Source organism: Muntiacus reevesi, chromosome 3 (genome assembly GCF_963930625.1).
Source record: "Muntiacus reevesi chromosome 3, mMunRee1.1, whole genome shotgun sequence".
NCBI classification, from domain to species: Eukaryota; Metazoa; Chordata; class Mammalia; order Artiodactyla; family Cervidae; genus Muntiacus; species Muntiacus reevesi.
The window spans coordinates 108691671-108706089 of record NC_089251.1 but is presented as its reverse complement, the minus strand read 5'-3'; the positions used below and the strand labels follow the sequence as shown (position 1 = coordinate 108706089).

At 48.2% G+C, this 14419-nt stretch overlaps 1 protein-coding gene and 1 non-coding gene across 2 annotated transcripts; one reads left to right on the top strand and one right to left on the bottom strand.

Moving 5' to 3' along the window:
* The first annotated feature begins 289 nt into the window (after positions 1–289).
* On the top strand, positions 290–362 carry TRNAE-UUC (transfer RNA glutamic acid (anticodon UUC)). Its single transcript has one exon. It is a non-coding gene; the product is annotated as a tRNA-Glu (tRNA).
* Positions 363–7300: 6938 nt separating this feature from the next.
* RPL11 (ribosomal protein L11) lies at positions 7301–11154 on the bottom strand. The gene is made up of 6 exons (XM_065927518.1): positions 11065–11154; positions 10133–10283; positions 9305–9411; positions 8945–9076; positions 7804–7914; positions 7301–7375 (listed from the first exon to the last, which is right to left on the bottom strand). The coding sequence occupies exons 1-6, from the start codon at positions 11068–11070 to the stop codon at positions 7346–7348; spliced, it is 537 nt and encodes a 178-aa protein (XP_065783590.1). The 5' UTR covers positions 11071–11154; the 3' UTR covers positions 7301–7345.
* Between the last annotated feature and the right edge of the window lie 3265 nt (positions 11155–14419).

Below are 14419 nucleotides of genomic sequence, written 5' to 3'. Positions count from 1 at the left end.
CCTACTTTTTCTTTTCTCCACCGTGCACATTGTTTTATAGCATATAAAATGTATAATTTACTTGTGCATTATTTTCCATCTCCTTCCAAAAAGTTAAAAGCTCTACAAAGGCAGAAATCTTTGTTTTTGTTTGCTGATGTATCCTAAAAACTTTACACAGTGTTGGGCACAGAGTGGGCACTCAAAAAATTTACAGAATAAGTGACTTGAGCAGGACACATTTCTTAAAGACAGTTACATATCTATCTGGTATATTATATTTAGTATATTATTATAAAAGTAGAGGCGTTCCCTGGCGGTCCAGTGGTTAGGACCTGGCATTTTCACTGCCATGGCCCTGGGTTCAATCCCTGGTCAGGGAACAAAAATCCCACAAGCCTCACAGAGCAGCCAATTAAGTAATAAAATAAACATGTGAAACCTGTAAATTCAGTGACAGGTTCTTTTATGAGTTTTAAAGAAAACATCTGGTAAGTAATAGTACTTCAGAAATTATTTAAAGGTGGTTTACAAATTGAGAAACTCTGTCCTCTATATACACACAGGCAAATTCAAATCCTCTCATTCTGGAGAGCCTTCACAACGTAAGGGTTACATACTAGAACTTTCAAATCTGACTGTGCACACAAATCATCTCAGAAGCTTGTTATATTAAAAAAAAAGAAAAAGAAAAAAGAAGTCTATATCCTATTCTAAGCTCTTTAGGGTTGGGGCTGGAATTTATATTTTAAACAAATGTCTCATGTGATTCTCCTGTAACCAGCCCAGTACTGGACAAGGCTTAAGGCTCAGATAACCTCTGAGGGCTCTTGTAGCTCTGAAGCTCTGACTTTGTGATTGAAACATAACTGACTAGCCTGGAAAGCAGGGTTTTTCAAACTGCAGATTTACTGGGCTAGAACCAGCAACAGGGGAAAAAAAAATACAAACTAACAGACAGACCAAAAATTGAGAATGCATTACCTGTAGTAAAGGTTATGGTTTCATGAAATATTTTCCAGAGGTGAGTATATATGTAAGCAATAAGTGGTAATATTAAAATACTTTTGTGGTCAAAAAAACTCAAAGAGAACAATGAGTCTCAACTTGCAGTGTTGTAACAGCCTGAATTTCTGAGCCCCAGCAAGTTCAAATCTTTGAGTGGAGTTCAGGAATCTGCATTTTTCATGGCTGACTGATGCAGGTAGCCCTAGACCACACTTAACTGAGCTCTGTGAACGCAAAGCTACCTCCAGAACCCATCTCATGCGGCGCTTTTCAGTACTGGGGGAGGGGGAAGAAGAGGGTTGGAATGCCCTTGGGAGGAGCAATTTCCAGCCCTCCATGTTTATAAGGGATGATCTGGAAAAGCACAGGTGATGTCAGCGCACTGCAGCACTGGGGAAGAACCCTACTTCGTTATTTGTAACATTAAAAAAGGACACTGGATTTTTTTTTGTCTAAAAAGTGCAGCAAGGAGAAACATGTACTTTTGGTCCACTTCACAGAAAGGACTGTTACCTGTCTGGTTCAATGTCATGCCTCAGCTAGGTAAGCACTCGAGTATTTGCTGAATGAACGACGAGAGAGAAACGCTGAACTGAGAACAGGGAGCTGCGCCTGGTTCCTCTGCAAGCTGTCATTCTCAAGGCCCACTTCTCTGAAGATAACCCCGAGTCTGAGCTTGCTCAGTGCCTTTACAGTGAATAACCACCATCCTCACCTTCTTTCCTTTTCCAGGAAAGAGAAGCCTCAAGTCACAGCACAAAAGCTCTCCCACTGAAGCCTACCACAGGCCACAAACATACATTCAATAAACCTGTAATACTGCACATCCCGATAGCAACTCCTACACTATGCGATTTGCATTTACTACCTTTAATTCTTGAAAATAACCCTGGAAGGTAGGTGTTGACCTACTTTACACAAAACCTTAGGCCCAGAGAGGTTGGCTGACTTGCCCAAGGGCTCACCCTGGCAGTCGCGGGCAGTGTGGCTGACTGGCTGTGCCGCATCTGAGCCGATCTTGATGGCCAGACACTGGGAGCACGTGGTGAGACACAGCCTCAAGTCTGAGGTTACAGAACACCAGCTACAAAATGCACACATCTGGCGATCTGAAGACCTTTCTTCCTTTAATTACGACTAAGCTGTTAGTTGGGCGTTTGTCCCTATAGACCCAGCCTTTGAAAAGTAGAGACCAACTCTGTCTCTGACTGTCAGCCCTCTTGGGGACTTGGAAAATGTAGGCCAGCATTTTGTGCGTTGGTCAACCTAATTTAAAGAAAAATTTGATACAAGCACATGTCAAGGAGCAGATGTGTGGTTTAACCTTATTACAACAGAAGCTACAAAAAGGCTTAACCTTATTACAAGAGCTATAAAACTGTACAGAAAAGACAGCGGGTCTCAAGGTTCTGGAGTCTTGACTGCCTTCATCTGAAGACTGGTTCTACCAGTACTACTTGTGACTTAGGGCAATTATCCCCTTCTCTATGTCCTCATCATTGTAACACCTCAGCTATGAAAACCAAATGAGTTAATACGTGTGTCAGGGAAGAATCCCAACCAGTATCTGGGAAGGCATGCCCCTCCCCTGGTGTGTGCCTGGACCACCACTCTGAGAATAACAACCACTTCACAGCCATTTCCTAAAATGAGAGTTGCAAAACGGCTGAAGTAGCAGCCAGTGGGACGCTTCATGGAAAACAAGCCTATACTATCTGCCAGGGACCTGCAAGGGATTTGACAGGCTTAAATTCCAAATTCTGTGCTCCGATCCACTCTGAGGTACCATGCAATGATTAAGCAGAACCAGTCTCCCCCCTTGCCTCCCCCCCATAGATGCTTTTTTTTTTTTTTTGGCTGCGTCACACAGCATGTGGGAACTCAGTCCCCTGACCAGAAATCGAGCCCATGCCCCCTGCAGCGGACCACCAGGAAGTCCCTCAATAGGTGGTTTTTAACTACCTGACTGTTTTCAGTCATTTTGGAGTACAATAAGAAATTTGGAATTCTGAAAATAGAGATAATGTAAACCGTATATTCTCATAGAATTACACTCTTTTTAACATATAGATTCATAAGAAGTTGCACACGCTAAAAACAACAAGGAAAGCAAAAAATAGAAATACTATCTTAGGGAGGGAAATACTATTATAAGGAAAATACTTCCAGAGGCAGTCACCGTAGTATTAAAGGGTTAGAAGTCATGTTATCAAAGCAATGTGTTCAGCAGAGTAACTGGGGGAGTCTAAAATGTGGACAAGGGTGGAGGGAGATGGGTTGGTAGCAATAAACTGGTAGAACTAAAAAAATAAATAAATAAATAAAATGTCACTTCTGCTTAAGTTGTTTTAGTATCTTTGCTTTTTAAAGCTACTTTCAGATTTTTCTAACTATTGAAAATTTATCACATAACAAATCACATCAATAGTGATAAATTATGAAACAGAATCCTAAAATCATGTTACGTAAGGTCCTTAATTGGTACAATCACACATCATTTTGTTCAAATTTGTAAAAAGAAACCATCTGCATTTGTTTCCTAGGCTTTCTTGCACCTGCACCTTGAACAGTCAAGTTCAGTCCCCCTGGTGCCCCCAGGTGCCTTAGGCTGGATTCCCCCCTGACAACAGCAACTGCGGTTTCCATAACAAGCTGCACTTAAAGGTGTTCTGTACCCCCAGGCACCAGCCAGGTCCCCAGTGGCAGGCAGCTTAAACTGTGGGTGGTTTCTGGGCCCTGACCTCACCACTCACCTAGACAGCCTGGGCCTTAAGCCTTTAAGACTCAGACCCCTCTGACAGCCTATTCACCGCAGTCTTTATCCAACAGTTGGTTAGAGAGTCTCAGTGTACACGCAGAGTTTAACAGGTTGGGACTGATAAACTCCATGTGTGGTTAAGCTGCAGGAAAAGGCAAAAGCACAAAATCAAACAGGCTCTGCTATAAAGGACCAGAAAGGAGAGTGTGCTGTTACTCGCCTCTGATCACAATGCTGGCAGGAGCAGAGCATAGATTAGTGTAGCCGCTTCAGTCACGTCTGACTCTAGGTAACCCCATGGACTGCAGCCTGCCAGGCTCCTCTATCCATGGAATTTTCCAGGCAAAAATACCATTTCCTTCTCCAGGGGATCTTCCCGAGCCAGGGATTGAACCCGCGTATCTCATGTCTCCTCCACTTCTTTACCGCTAGCGCCCCCTGGGAAGCCCATAAATTATATAATACTATCTGACAGCTTGAAGATTCAAGAACCTTACACTCACAGGACACACGGACAAGTGCTTCTACTGGGATGGCTCCACGGAGGGAACTGACACTGCTGGCGTTGGGGCTGGCTGCATAGATTAAGGCAGTGGAGCCTATACATCTAAAGGAATGGCGTATTATGAAGCCACTAGGACATGAGAACACATTATGCGAAGAGGGAGAAAAAAGCAGGAATCAAAATGATACCTACATTTCCAATCTGTGTAACAATTCTGCTTCTGTTCTACCATAACGCAGGTGGAGCCTCCAGTGGCAGGCTCCTCGCAGGTCTGATGTGACCTACCCCCGCCCCCCCTGGCTCTCTCTGGCTGTGGTAAGCTTCCCAACCAGACTAGGACCTCCCAGTGTTTGCACGGCAGCCCCCATCATGTGGCCGAGGTCATCAGTAGCCACCCTGTACCTACCCCACAGTGCTTCACACATTTCTGTGATCGTCTCAGTCGGTAAAGAATCTGCCTGCAACGCGGGAGCCCCTGGGTTTGATCCCTGGGTCAAGACCACCCTGGAGAAGGGAATGGCAACCCACTCAGTACCTTGCCTGGAGAAGGCTGGCAGGCTACATACAGTCCGTGGGGTCACAAGGGTCCACACACTGCTCTCTTGTTGTAACACTTTAACTTTTCTAATGGTGGAATGTTTGATACCCTTCTCCAGGTACTAGTGCCAATAGCAGCTCTAGTTAATGTGAATCAAAAGCCTACCTCCACAAATACCCCAGGATGGGGATGGGCAACATCGACCCTGTTTGAGAGCTGTCCTAAAGACCAGTTGCAGGACAACATTCAGCTGAGCCTGGATGTCCCCGGGCCTGAAACTGGGACACAGCCAGATGTCCGCCAGGGACCCCACCTCATTCTGCAGACAACCACATGTAGCATGGGGGCAGTCACCTAACACCGAGGTAAGCTTTCACGGGAAGCAGCTGAGGAAATGAGAAAAACAAACACAGCAGGAACCTTGGAAGACTACATTTTATTAGAAACCTCCCCGGACGTTATGCCTTCCCTCCCTCCCTCTGACATTAGGATGTGGGGAGCGCTTCTACTCTTTAGGTCCATACACATCACCAGCAGGTCTTGTTAAAAGGAATTCAGGTCTCAAGTGGGGTCTAGTAGTTTTGACCGCTCCCCAGGCGATTCCAGCAAACACCAGTGCTTCAGACCCTGTGTTTGGAAGCCGAGTTTCTAACAAGGCTTCCCAAGTGACTCAATGGTAAAGAATCTGCTTGCCAATGCAAGAGACCCAGGTTCAACCCCTGGGGTGGGAAGATCCCCTGGACTAGCAAATGGCAACCCATTCCAGTCTTCTTGCCTGGAGAATCCCATGGACAGAGGGGAGCCCGCTGGCTACAGCCTCAGACACAACTGAGCACGCACACACACGCGCCTCTAACTAGAGGGGCTGGGGTGGCATGCTTTCCCGCACTGCTGCTCCAAACTGGCCAGGGATGTGTCCTTGCCTGTGCCAGCTCCCAAGGTGTTCACACTCACTCACCTAAAGCATCACAGCTAGAGCTAGAAGCAAAACCCAGCTATTCCTCAAACTCCTGAGGGCCTTTGTTCCCTCTGGGCCAGAAGCCTAGGCAGTTTTTAAATGGGAAGTGAACTCACTTACAAGTCAGCAGGACCAAATGAAGGGTGGGCATGTACACTATTAAACTAAATAGGAAGTACAGTAACTTAAAAACACAGCCACACAGCAAGTGGCTAACAGCCAAGCGCAGAGGATGGCAATACCATTAGACTTTCTACCTTTCATTTTCCTGCAATGCTTTATTTAAATGAGTACACACTCCCATCACTAGAAAACATTCTGACTTCCACAGCACCCAGTACTAGATAGCCAATATATTCACCAAGAGTTAGTCCTCAAAGATATTTATTTCAGTTGTAGTTATTAGTATAGAGATGTTAAAACAGTGAAGCCATTTACCAGGTGGAGTCCCACAGTAAAAGGCTGAGAAATGAATGAACGCTGATGTTTTTAGTGAAACAGAGCTTATGCTAACACATTTCATGATCCTCCCCTTCAACCATCTGGATCTGACGGATAAGACTATCAGGAAAACAAAGTAAGCCACATTTTCATAAAAAGCTAGTTATACCAAATAATCTCCAGATTTAAAAATACCTTACAAAGGCAGCTAATAAATTAAAGAACCATTTAACAGCAATGAAAAGGTGGCCCAGGGACAACTGAACTCATTAATCACAAGTGACGATATTGAGTTAACTTGTGCTAGAACCACTGGCCAAGTATTATTTCCAATAGAGAAAAGGTGACTTTTGAATGTCACTGTCTCGGTGACCTGGAAAAGTACAGGCAAAGGTCCCACTTTCATATCAAAGGAGGGCACTCTGGTAGCAGTGACATTTCTCAACGACAGTAGCACAAAACTAATCCTTTTTGCGCACTATGTGCCTGGTGCAAGTTAAAGCAATCAAGAAATATTAAACTGCTTAACCCTGAAGGAGGTTAACCATCACGGCCCCCACAATACAGATGGGGAGGCTGACGCAGATCTAAGGTGTAACAGAGCTAATAAGATGCAGGGAGGGGAATCAAATCCAGCCAATGGGTCTCAAAGACCACCACCCCCTTCTCTAGTTACATTCTCATCAACCCTAGATTCTCATTTTAAAGCAAAAAACGAGTCCAGTGTTTAACCCCAAAGTACCACATCAAAGACTCTGATCCTTTCAGACACCAGTGCTGGTAAAAGCCCTAGTGGACGGCAGAATCACTAAGCAGAGGGGAGCCCTGCACCCCACTTTAATCAAGGCTCTAAATTCAAACCCAGCCCCAACCACGCCGCCCCCCTACAATCAGTTTCCACCGGGCCACGGCACCACAGCCTGCCAACAAGGGGGCGGTGGGCTCGGGCAGTGCCGCGAAGCTCTCAGCCTGGGGTCTGCCAGGAAGCACTGGCGTCCAAGGGGAAGTCAGGGTGGTTACCAGCTATTCCCATCGAAGCTTTAAGTGGCTTGAGGTCCAAGGACTTGAATAGGGCCAGGCTCCTTGCACAGAACACACAACAGTAATTGTACATTTCATTGAAAATGTTTTATTGGCCTTTTGGATAGAAACGGGAATTTATTTGCCAGGAAGGATGATCCCATCATACTGAAAGAGAAGAGATTTTATTTTTTCAGAACAGGAGGTAACAGTAATGATTGCAGCAATGGCTAACGCTCGAGAATCAAATCAGACACATGAATTTTGGCTTGGAATCCCATATCCTCAACAGCAAGCTGCCAGTTTTAACAGTCGCTCCACTAAGCTCAACTGCACTGGACCCGGAGAAAAAGGGGTTCCTATTAAAGTCATATTCCTCCCCTTCCAGTTACCTGCATTCATGGGGCTGGGGAGAAGCCTGGTTCTGGGTGTTCTTTTAAACCACAAACCCTGGAAGCCCATTTGCCAAGCTACCCAAATGTTCTACCTTTAAAAGAGCTACCCGCCAAAGGGTGCTAGGCTTTGCATCCCCACATCCCAACTCCATTCACCAACACCACCTTCCGCCACTCCACCTGAGACAGGTCAAGCTTTACCTTCTGCTGGAACCAGCGCATGGCCTCCTCTTTGCTGATTCTGTGTTTGGCCCCAATGCAGCCTGTCCTGCGCTTCTTGTCTGCGATGCTGAAACCTGGCCTACCCAGCACCTGTCCCAGGAATAACCAACAGTCACCTAGCCAGCTCAGAGTCAAGAGCAGACGGACACGACTCACACACTGGAGCGATCGATCTTCGCGAGTCACCTGGTGGCCCCGTGAATTCTGGTGCAAGAGACCCATGACTCCAAGGTCTGATGGAACCAGCATCCTGGACGACTCATCACCTCTCGATAGGTTTGCTCTGGAGGCTGGCCTCCCAGCACCTCCCCTCTCCCCACACCTAACTCCCAGTGGTGGCCAAGGAGTCACCACAGCTCCCGTGTCCCAGACTGCTTATTTTAAAAAACAGCAGATGAAAAAACCTTACTTCAGCATGTACATTGTACAAATCTTAACATTTCAAGAAGCACAAAGAAATAGTTGTATTTCTCTCCTCTGCTTCAGCTCAAAAGTGCTTCTAATTAAAGTTTGTGGTGCCTGTGAGCACCGAACTCAGTCTGTCTGGATATTCAAATCTAACAGGCAGAACGCTGCCGTCCTTCACGTTTACACTAGTCAGGACTTCAGGGTTTTGCTATTTACTTTGATTTTGGGAGGCCAAAATATTACAGTGACACAAATGGTCATGTCTACATTGAAATTCCCATCCCAAGCAAACAGTTCCATCATCAAACCTGCTTCTATGCCCCCAGATGGAAGCCACCCCATTCCCGAGGTCTAAGGGAAGAAGCAGAGAAAGAGCAGCCAACCCAAACACCAAACGCAACCTCAATACCATCTCTCAAAATGTTAGTTCAGTGGCTGGAATCATTTCCTCCATCCACCTTTGAGCCACATCAGGGCTCACTAGATAGATCCCAGACCCTAAGCACCACGAGAGTAGGAATCTTTGTTCAGCTATAGTGCATAGTCAGGGCTACACCCCCACGCCTGCCACCAATGAGGTGTATCCTCCCCAGGGAGCAAAGACAGACAACACTCAAAGCCCCAGTCCAACGTTGTAACCGCCAAATAGCACAGACAAGAGAGGAGCAGCGCCCGCTCCCAGACCGGAGTGGGGAAGACTCAGTGCTCATACCACGTAGAAGTCCAGGCCGTAGATACCGATGCTTGGGTCATACTTGATCCCCAGGTCGATGTGTTCTTGGATCCCAAAGCCAAAGTTTCCAGTATCTGAGAAGTTATTTTTTCTCAACTCGTACTCTCGCACCTGAGGAGAAAAATGCAGAAATCACTCCCTGTCAACTCAACACCCCAATATCTAGCTCAGCCTGCAACACTCAGGACCCCCAAACACAATGCAACATAACTTGGCCAGGAACAACATCTGATTTCCCCAACACAGGGAAAAACCCTTTAGAAGTTCCCCCCATCGGAAGAGTGACTATGTGCTATGTTGGTGCTCTTTACTATTACCCCAGGAAGAGACAGGCCTCACCTTTAAACCTTTCTCCAGGATTTCTTCTGCCTTGGCCCCACGGACAGTGCAGTGGACGGCAATCTTTTCATTTCTCCTGATGCCAAAGGATCTGACAGTGTATCTAGCTGCAGGTGGGGATAACAAGGAGTCAGCTGTTGTCATAGAGCCACTGCACTCTCCTCTTCCCACAACACCATCTCTGAGATTCAAAAAAAAAATTAGCATTCTATATCAATCAACATTTGCTAAAACCCTACTGTACTGTTATCCCCATTTTCAGAAGCTGTGAGAAGCTACCTTGTACAAACCAGTTGCTAATAAAGAGGCAGGCTGCGAACGCCCATATTCCATTATCCTAAGGCAACAAATCTCTAAAAACAAAAAATGCAATGCCTGCTTGTGCTTGCTGAGCAGCAGGCATTTCAAATAACCCTGTCTACCCTCCACAATCCTATATAAAAGTATTACCATCCCCTGTATGCAAGTAAGAAAGCTGAGGCCCAGAGGAAGAAATCAAGACTTACAAGTGATGCAGCTGGAATCTGAAGGGTGAAGCAGGTTAGTTTAGGTACGGATTCTTACCCTCGCCTAGATTATCCTCACTGCTAATCGAAACAAATGCCATTTTCTGCATTCCAAACATTTCCACCTGACTGCATATCCTCCTTACTTGGAAAAAATCTCCACCTGGGGCTAGTCTGAGCTTAATCTCGACTCACACAAAGCTCAGGAAAGCAATACTTTTAAGAGATGCCACTTGTCACCTTCCCACTGGGTACAAAACGGGCCTGGCGTTTTTCGGGGCATCCCCCAGCCGCCAGCCCTCCCGCTGCGGCCACCACTCACCTTTGGAGAACACTGGGGTCTGGCCCGTGAGCTGCTCCAGCACCTTGGCCGCCCGGGTCAGCCTGTCTCCGCTCTCCCCGACGCAGATGTTGAGGCAGAGCTTGCGGATGCGAAGTTCCCGCATGGGGTTCTCCTTCTCACCTTGATCCTGCTGCAAAAAGGGAAGCGGCGGCGGTCAACACGCCTCAACCCCGCCACGGTGGCCAGCCTAAACGCAGAGCACCTTTCCGCTCATCCCCCAAAGCAGTCCTAACAGGTTTAACAGCGACCATCACCCTTTCATCTGGGAGCCACCGAGGAAGGCCTCTCGGGGAGGGTCTTGCCTCTCCTTCCCCTACGTTCGGAATGAGAGAAACAGGACAGGTACCGGGGGGTAAACTTACAGACGCTCGAGAGTGAACCCCACGGCGCCCAACGTATAGGATGACGGAAGGCGCCCCGTTTTTCCGATGAGCGGGGGGAGAAAAAAAAAAAAAGCCAGCACGTGGCTGTGCAGCGCCCCCCACTCCATCCGAAAACCGTCTAGATAGAGGCTGCGGCCAAAGTCTGGGGTCGGCCCCGAGGGGAGAGCCCGGCGGAGGCTTCCCCCAGCACCGGCTGAACTGTCGAGTCCCCGGGGCGGGCAGCCACAGGTCCCGGACCCCGCATCCCAGACTCCCCCCTCCGATCGGTCCGCTGGCCCTCGCTGCAGCCTGCGGGCCGTGTTCCTGGGCCTCCGGCGGCTGCCCGAAGCCTACTCCTGGGGGGTGGGGGGGAGACAGGCGACAAGGTCCATGTCCGCGCCCTCGGCGCGCACGGTTCTGCCGGTTTCGGCACGGCCGGCACTGTGGGCTCCGTTCTCCTCGGGCGGCGGGCGAGGTAACCCCCAGCAGCTCGGCCGACCGTGGATGGAGGTGGATGAAGGACAGCTAACCCGGGTATCAGCTACTCACCGCCATGACGGGAAACAGGAAGAGAAGGCGAGCTTTCCAACCCAGGGCCTTATGGGTCAGGAGGCGGGCTCTTTTCCCAGGCCAGCGAGATGAAGGAGAGGAAGAGAGGCGCGCCTGAAGCCGCGTAGAGTCGGCTGCCCCCTCGTGGGCATAAATGGCAACTGCAGGAGACTCTGGAGGTCCTGGGGCCGACTTGGGCTTTTTGCAACCCCGGTTTTTTTTTTAAAGCTGAACGCTTTGATTTGCGTTTCTCTGATAATGAGTGATGTTGAGCATCTTTTAATGTGTTTGTTTAGAAAAATGGTAACGATGACCCTATCTGCGAGACGGCAAAAGAGACACAGATGTAAAGAACAGACTTTCGAACTCTGTGGGAGAAGGCAAGGGTGGGATGATTTGAGAGTATAGCATTGAAACATGTATATTACCATATGTGAAATAGGTCGCTAGTCTAGGTCCGATGCATGAGACAGGACACTCAGGGCCGGTGCAGTGGGACGACCCTGAGGGATGGGATGGGGGGAGAGGTGGGAAGTGGGGAGAGGTGGGAGGGGGGTTCAGGATGGGGGACACTTGTACACCCATGGCTGACTCATGTCAATGTATGGCAAAAACCACCACATATAGTAAAGTAATTAGCCCCCAATTAAAATAAAGAAATTAATTTTTTTTAAATTCCCCAAAATTGCGTTTCAATCACAGGAATGGTATTAAACTTTAAGTTGAAAAAAAAAAGCTGAATGCTGTTTCCCCACTTACAGCCTCAGGAACAAGTGGTTCTTGCGTCTTGAGAGGAGCCAGGACTACACCAAGTCAAGTAGGCAAATTATGAAGTGAGAGTTTTATTCTGTAACAGTGTAAACGCATGGAATTTAAGTATTTAGGGAAATTCCCTGGTGGTCCACTGGTCAGGACTGTGTGCTCTCACGGCTGAATGCCTGAGTTCAAGTCCTCGTTGGGGAATGAAGATCCCACCAGCAGCGCAGTGAGTCTATAAACAGATAAATAAATAGCAATTGAACAGCGTTGGCCTAACAGTCTCGAGCTGTGAAGACAGATGTGGTCGTCTTGGCTACCTCAATAGCAATGAGATCTTGGGGGCAGGTTACTAATTATTAATAGATGGCCTTCAGCCTCAGTTGCCCTCAGGTTTGTTTTTTTTAATTTAAAAAAAATTTTATTTATTTTTACAGCTGCACTGCATCTTCGTTGCTGTGCATGGGCTTTCTCTAGTTGTGGCAAGCAGAGGCTGCTCTCTAGTTGTGGTGTGTGGGCTTCTCACTGCAGTGGCTTCTTTTGTGGCAGAGCATGGGGTCTCAGCAGTCCAACTCAATACTTGTGCTCCCCAGCTCTAGACATCAGGCAGCCGGGCCTGGTTATTTCACAGCATGTGGGATCTTCCTGGACCAGGGATCGAACCTGTGTCCCTTGCTTTGCAAGACAGATTCCTAACCACTGGACCACCAGGGAAGTCCTGATTTTTTAATCTTTAAACATAATTTTATTTAATTATTTTTTGGCTGTGCTGGATCTTTGGTGACGCTCAGGCTTTTTTCTTGTTGTGGCAAGCTGGGGCTACTAGTCACGGTGTGCTGGCTTCTTACTGAGGTGGCTTTTCTTGTGGAGCCCGGCTCTAGGGCGCCGAGGTTTCAATAGTTGTGGCCCACAGCAAGTGGGTACTCCTATTAATAGAATGGAGAAGGAAACGGCAACCCACTCCAGTGTTCTTGCCTGGAAAATCCCATGGACTGAGGAGCCTGGCGGGCTACAGTCCCTGGGGTCACAAAGTGTCAGACACGGCTGAGCGACTTCACTTTCTTCTTCTTTTCTTCCTAGTAATATAAACCCAGTATATTCAAGCAACTTCCTCCCCCCGCCCCCAAGAAGTGTTAGACATGGTGCATAGTTAGGAAAAGGTCATCCTGCAGGCACGTGGCTTACAGATCAGTCTCTGACAGACGGGGACCCCGATCTCAGACAGCGACAGACCCCCTTTGGTTGGCACTGAATCTGCATCAGCAGGACCCAAGGAGGTGCCGTGCCAGGAACCACAATCTGGATGGAAGCTGGCCTTGAGTCAGAGAGTTTCTCTGATGGGGAGAAATAGAGAAAAGAGAACATACTGGGCTTTGGTGGAAAAGGAGTCAGGGGCTTTCTTCTATAGCCATAATTCCATCTCTCTTCTCTGGGGGGGAGGTAGAAGCCTCTAGGTTCCCCTTGTATCATCCTTAGGGACAAAAGGACACGTCTGAGAACCTGGGATGATGGAAGAAAGCCAAGAGAAAAGGCACACCCTTTGAGCCTTCTCTTCCAAGCCCCAGCACTAGTCCAGAGCAGGGGCCTCTGGAAGATCCCTAGGATGGGCAGAGCCAAGGAAGGGATTGCTCCGGAACTCCAGAGATAAGACAAGTGAATGTAGCCTGTGATCTTGGATTTTCTCTTCCTATAAAGCACATTACTGGGACCACTGGCAAAATCTGTCGACTTCAGAAATGCCTGTTCAATAACATTTATAGACATATTTAAGTCAGGAGGTCTGACTCCAGAGTGCAGTCCTGTTCTAGGACTAATGAACGAAGCCAGGGCCAGAAGCTGGTCCAGGCTGCCCCAGTTTATGCCTTTTCCTCCCCACAACCCCAACTCTCTGGGTCTTGCCCCAGTTAGGTCCCGAGGAGGAAGGCAGAGGGGCAGAATTAGACCCAGTCCCCCTCTGCTTCCTCCTTGAGTGAGGCATCTAGGTCAGTAGAAACGGAGGCCAAAAGACTTGTGTTTTATTCCTGTCCCTGAAACTCATCCATAAAAACAAGACCGAGTTAGCAGGGGCAGGTTTAGCACAGTTCAGGCATGAGAAGGGCAAGTGCAAGTCTTCTCCTTGAGCCACTCTTCCCGGGTGCAGCCCCGTCTGGCCGCCCTGGCCTGGAGAGGTTGGGTGACCATCGCCTCTCACTTCTTTGCAGGTTTATGGTCACCGAGGTGACTCTACCTTCTAGTAGTTGCTTTTTCTCCGTGGCTATAATGACTGTGACGGCACAGTCTGCCTCGTGTCCTGCGTGGCAAATCGACCTAGGATACAGGACGTGGAGAAATGGTGGGGAGCACTCCCAGCAGACAAGGGATGGGGACAGTGGCACAGTGGAGTCATGTGAGCAAATAAGTGATAGCTGGAGTTGCACGGGGGCTTCCTAGGTGCCCCTAGTGGTACAGAACCCGCCTGCCCATGCAGGAGACCTAAGAGACACGGGGTTGATCCCTGGGTCGGGAAGATCCCCTGGAGGAGGGCATGGCAACCCACACCCGCATCTTGCCTGGAGAATCCCGGGGACAGAGGAGCCTGGAGGGCTGCAGTCCACGGGGT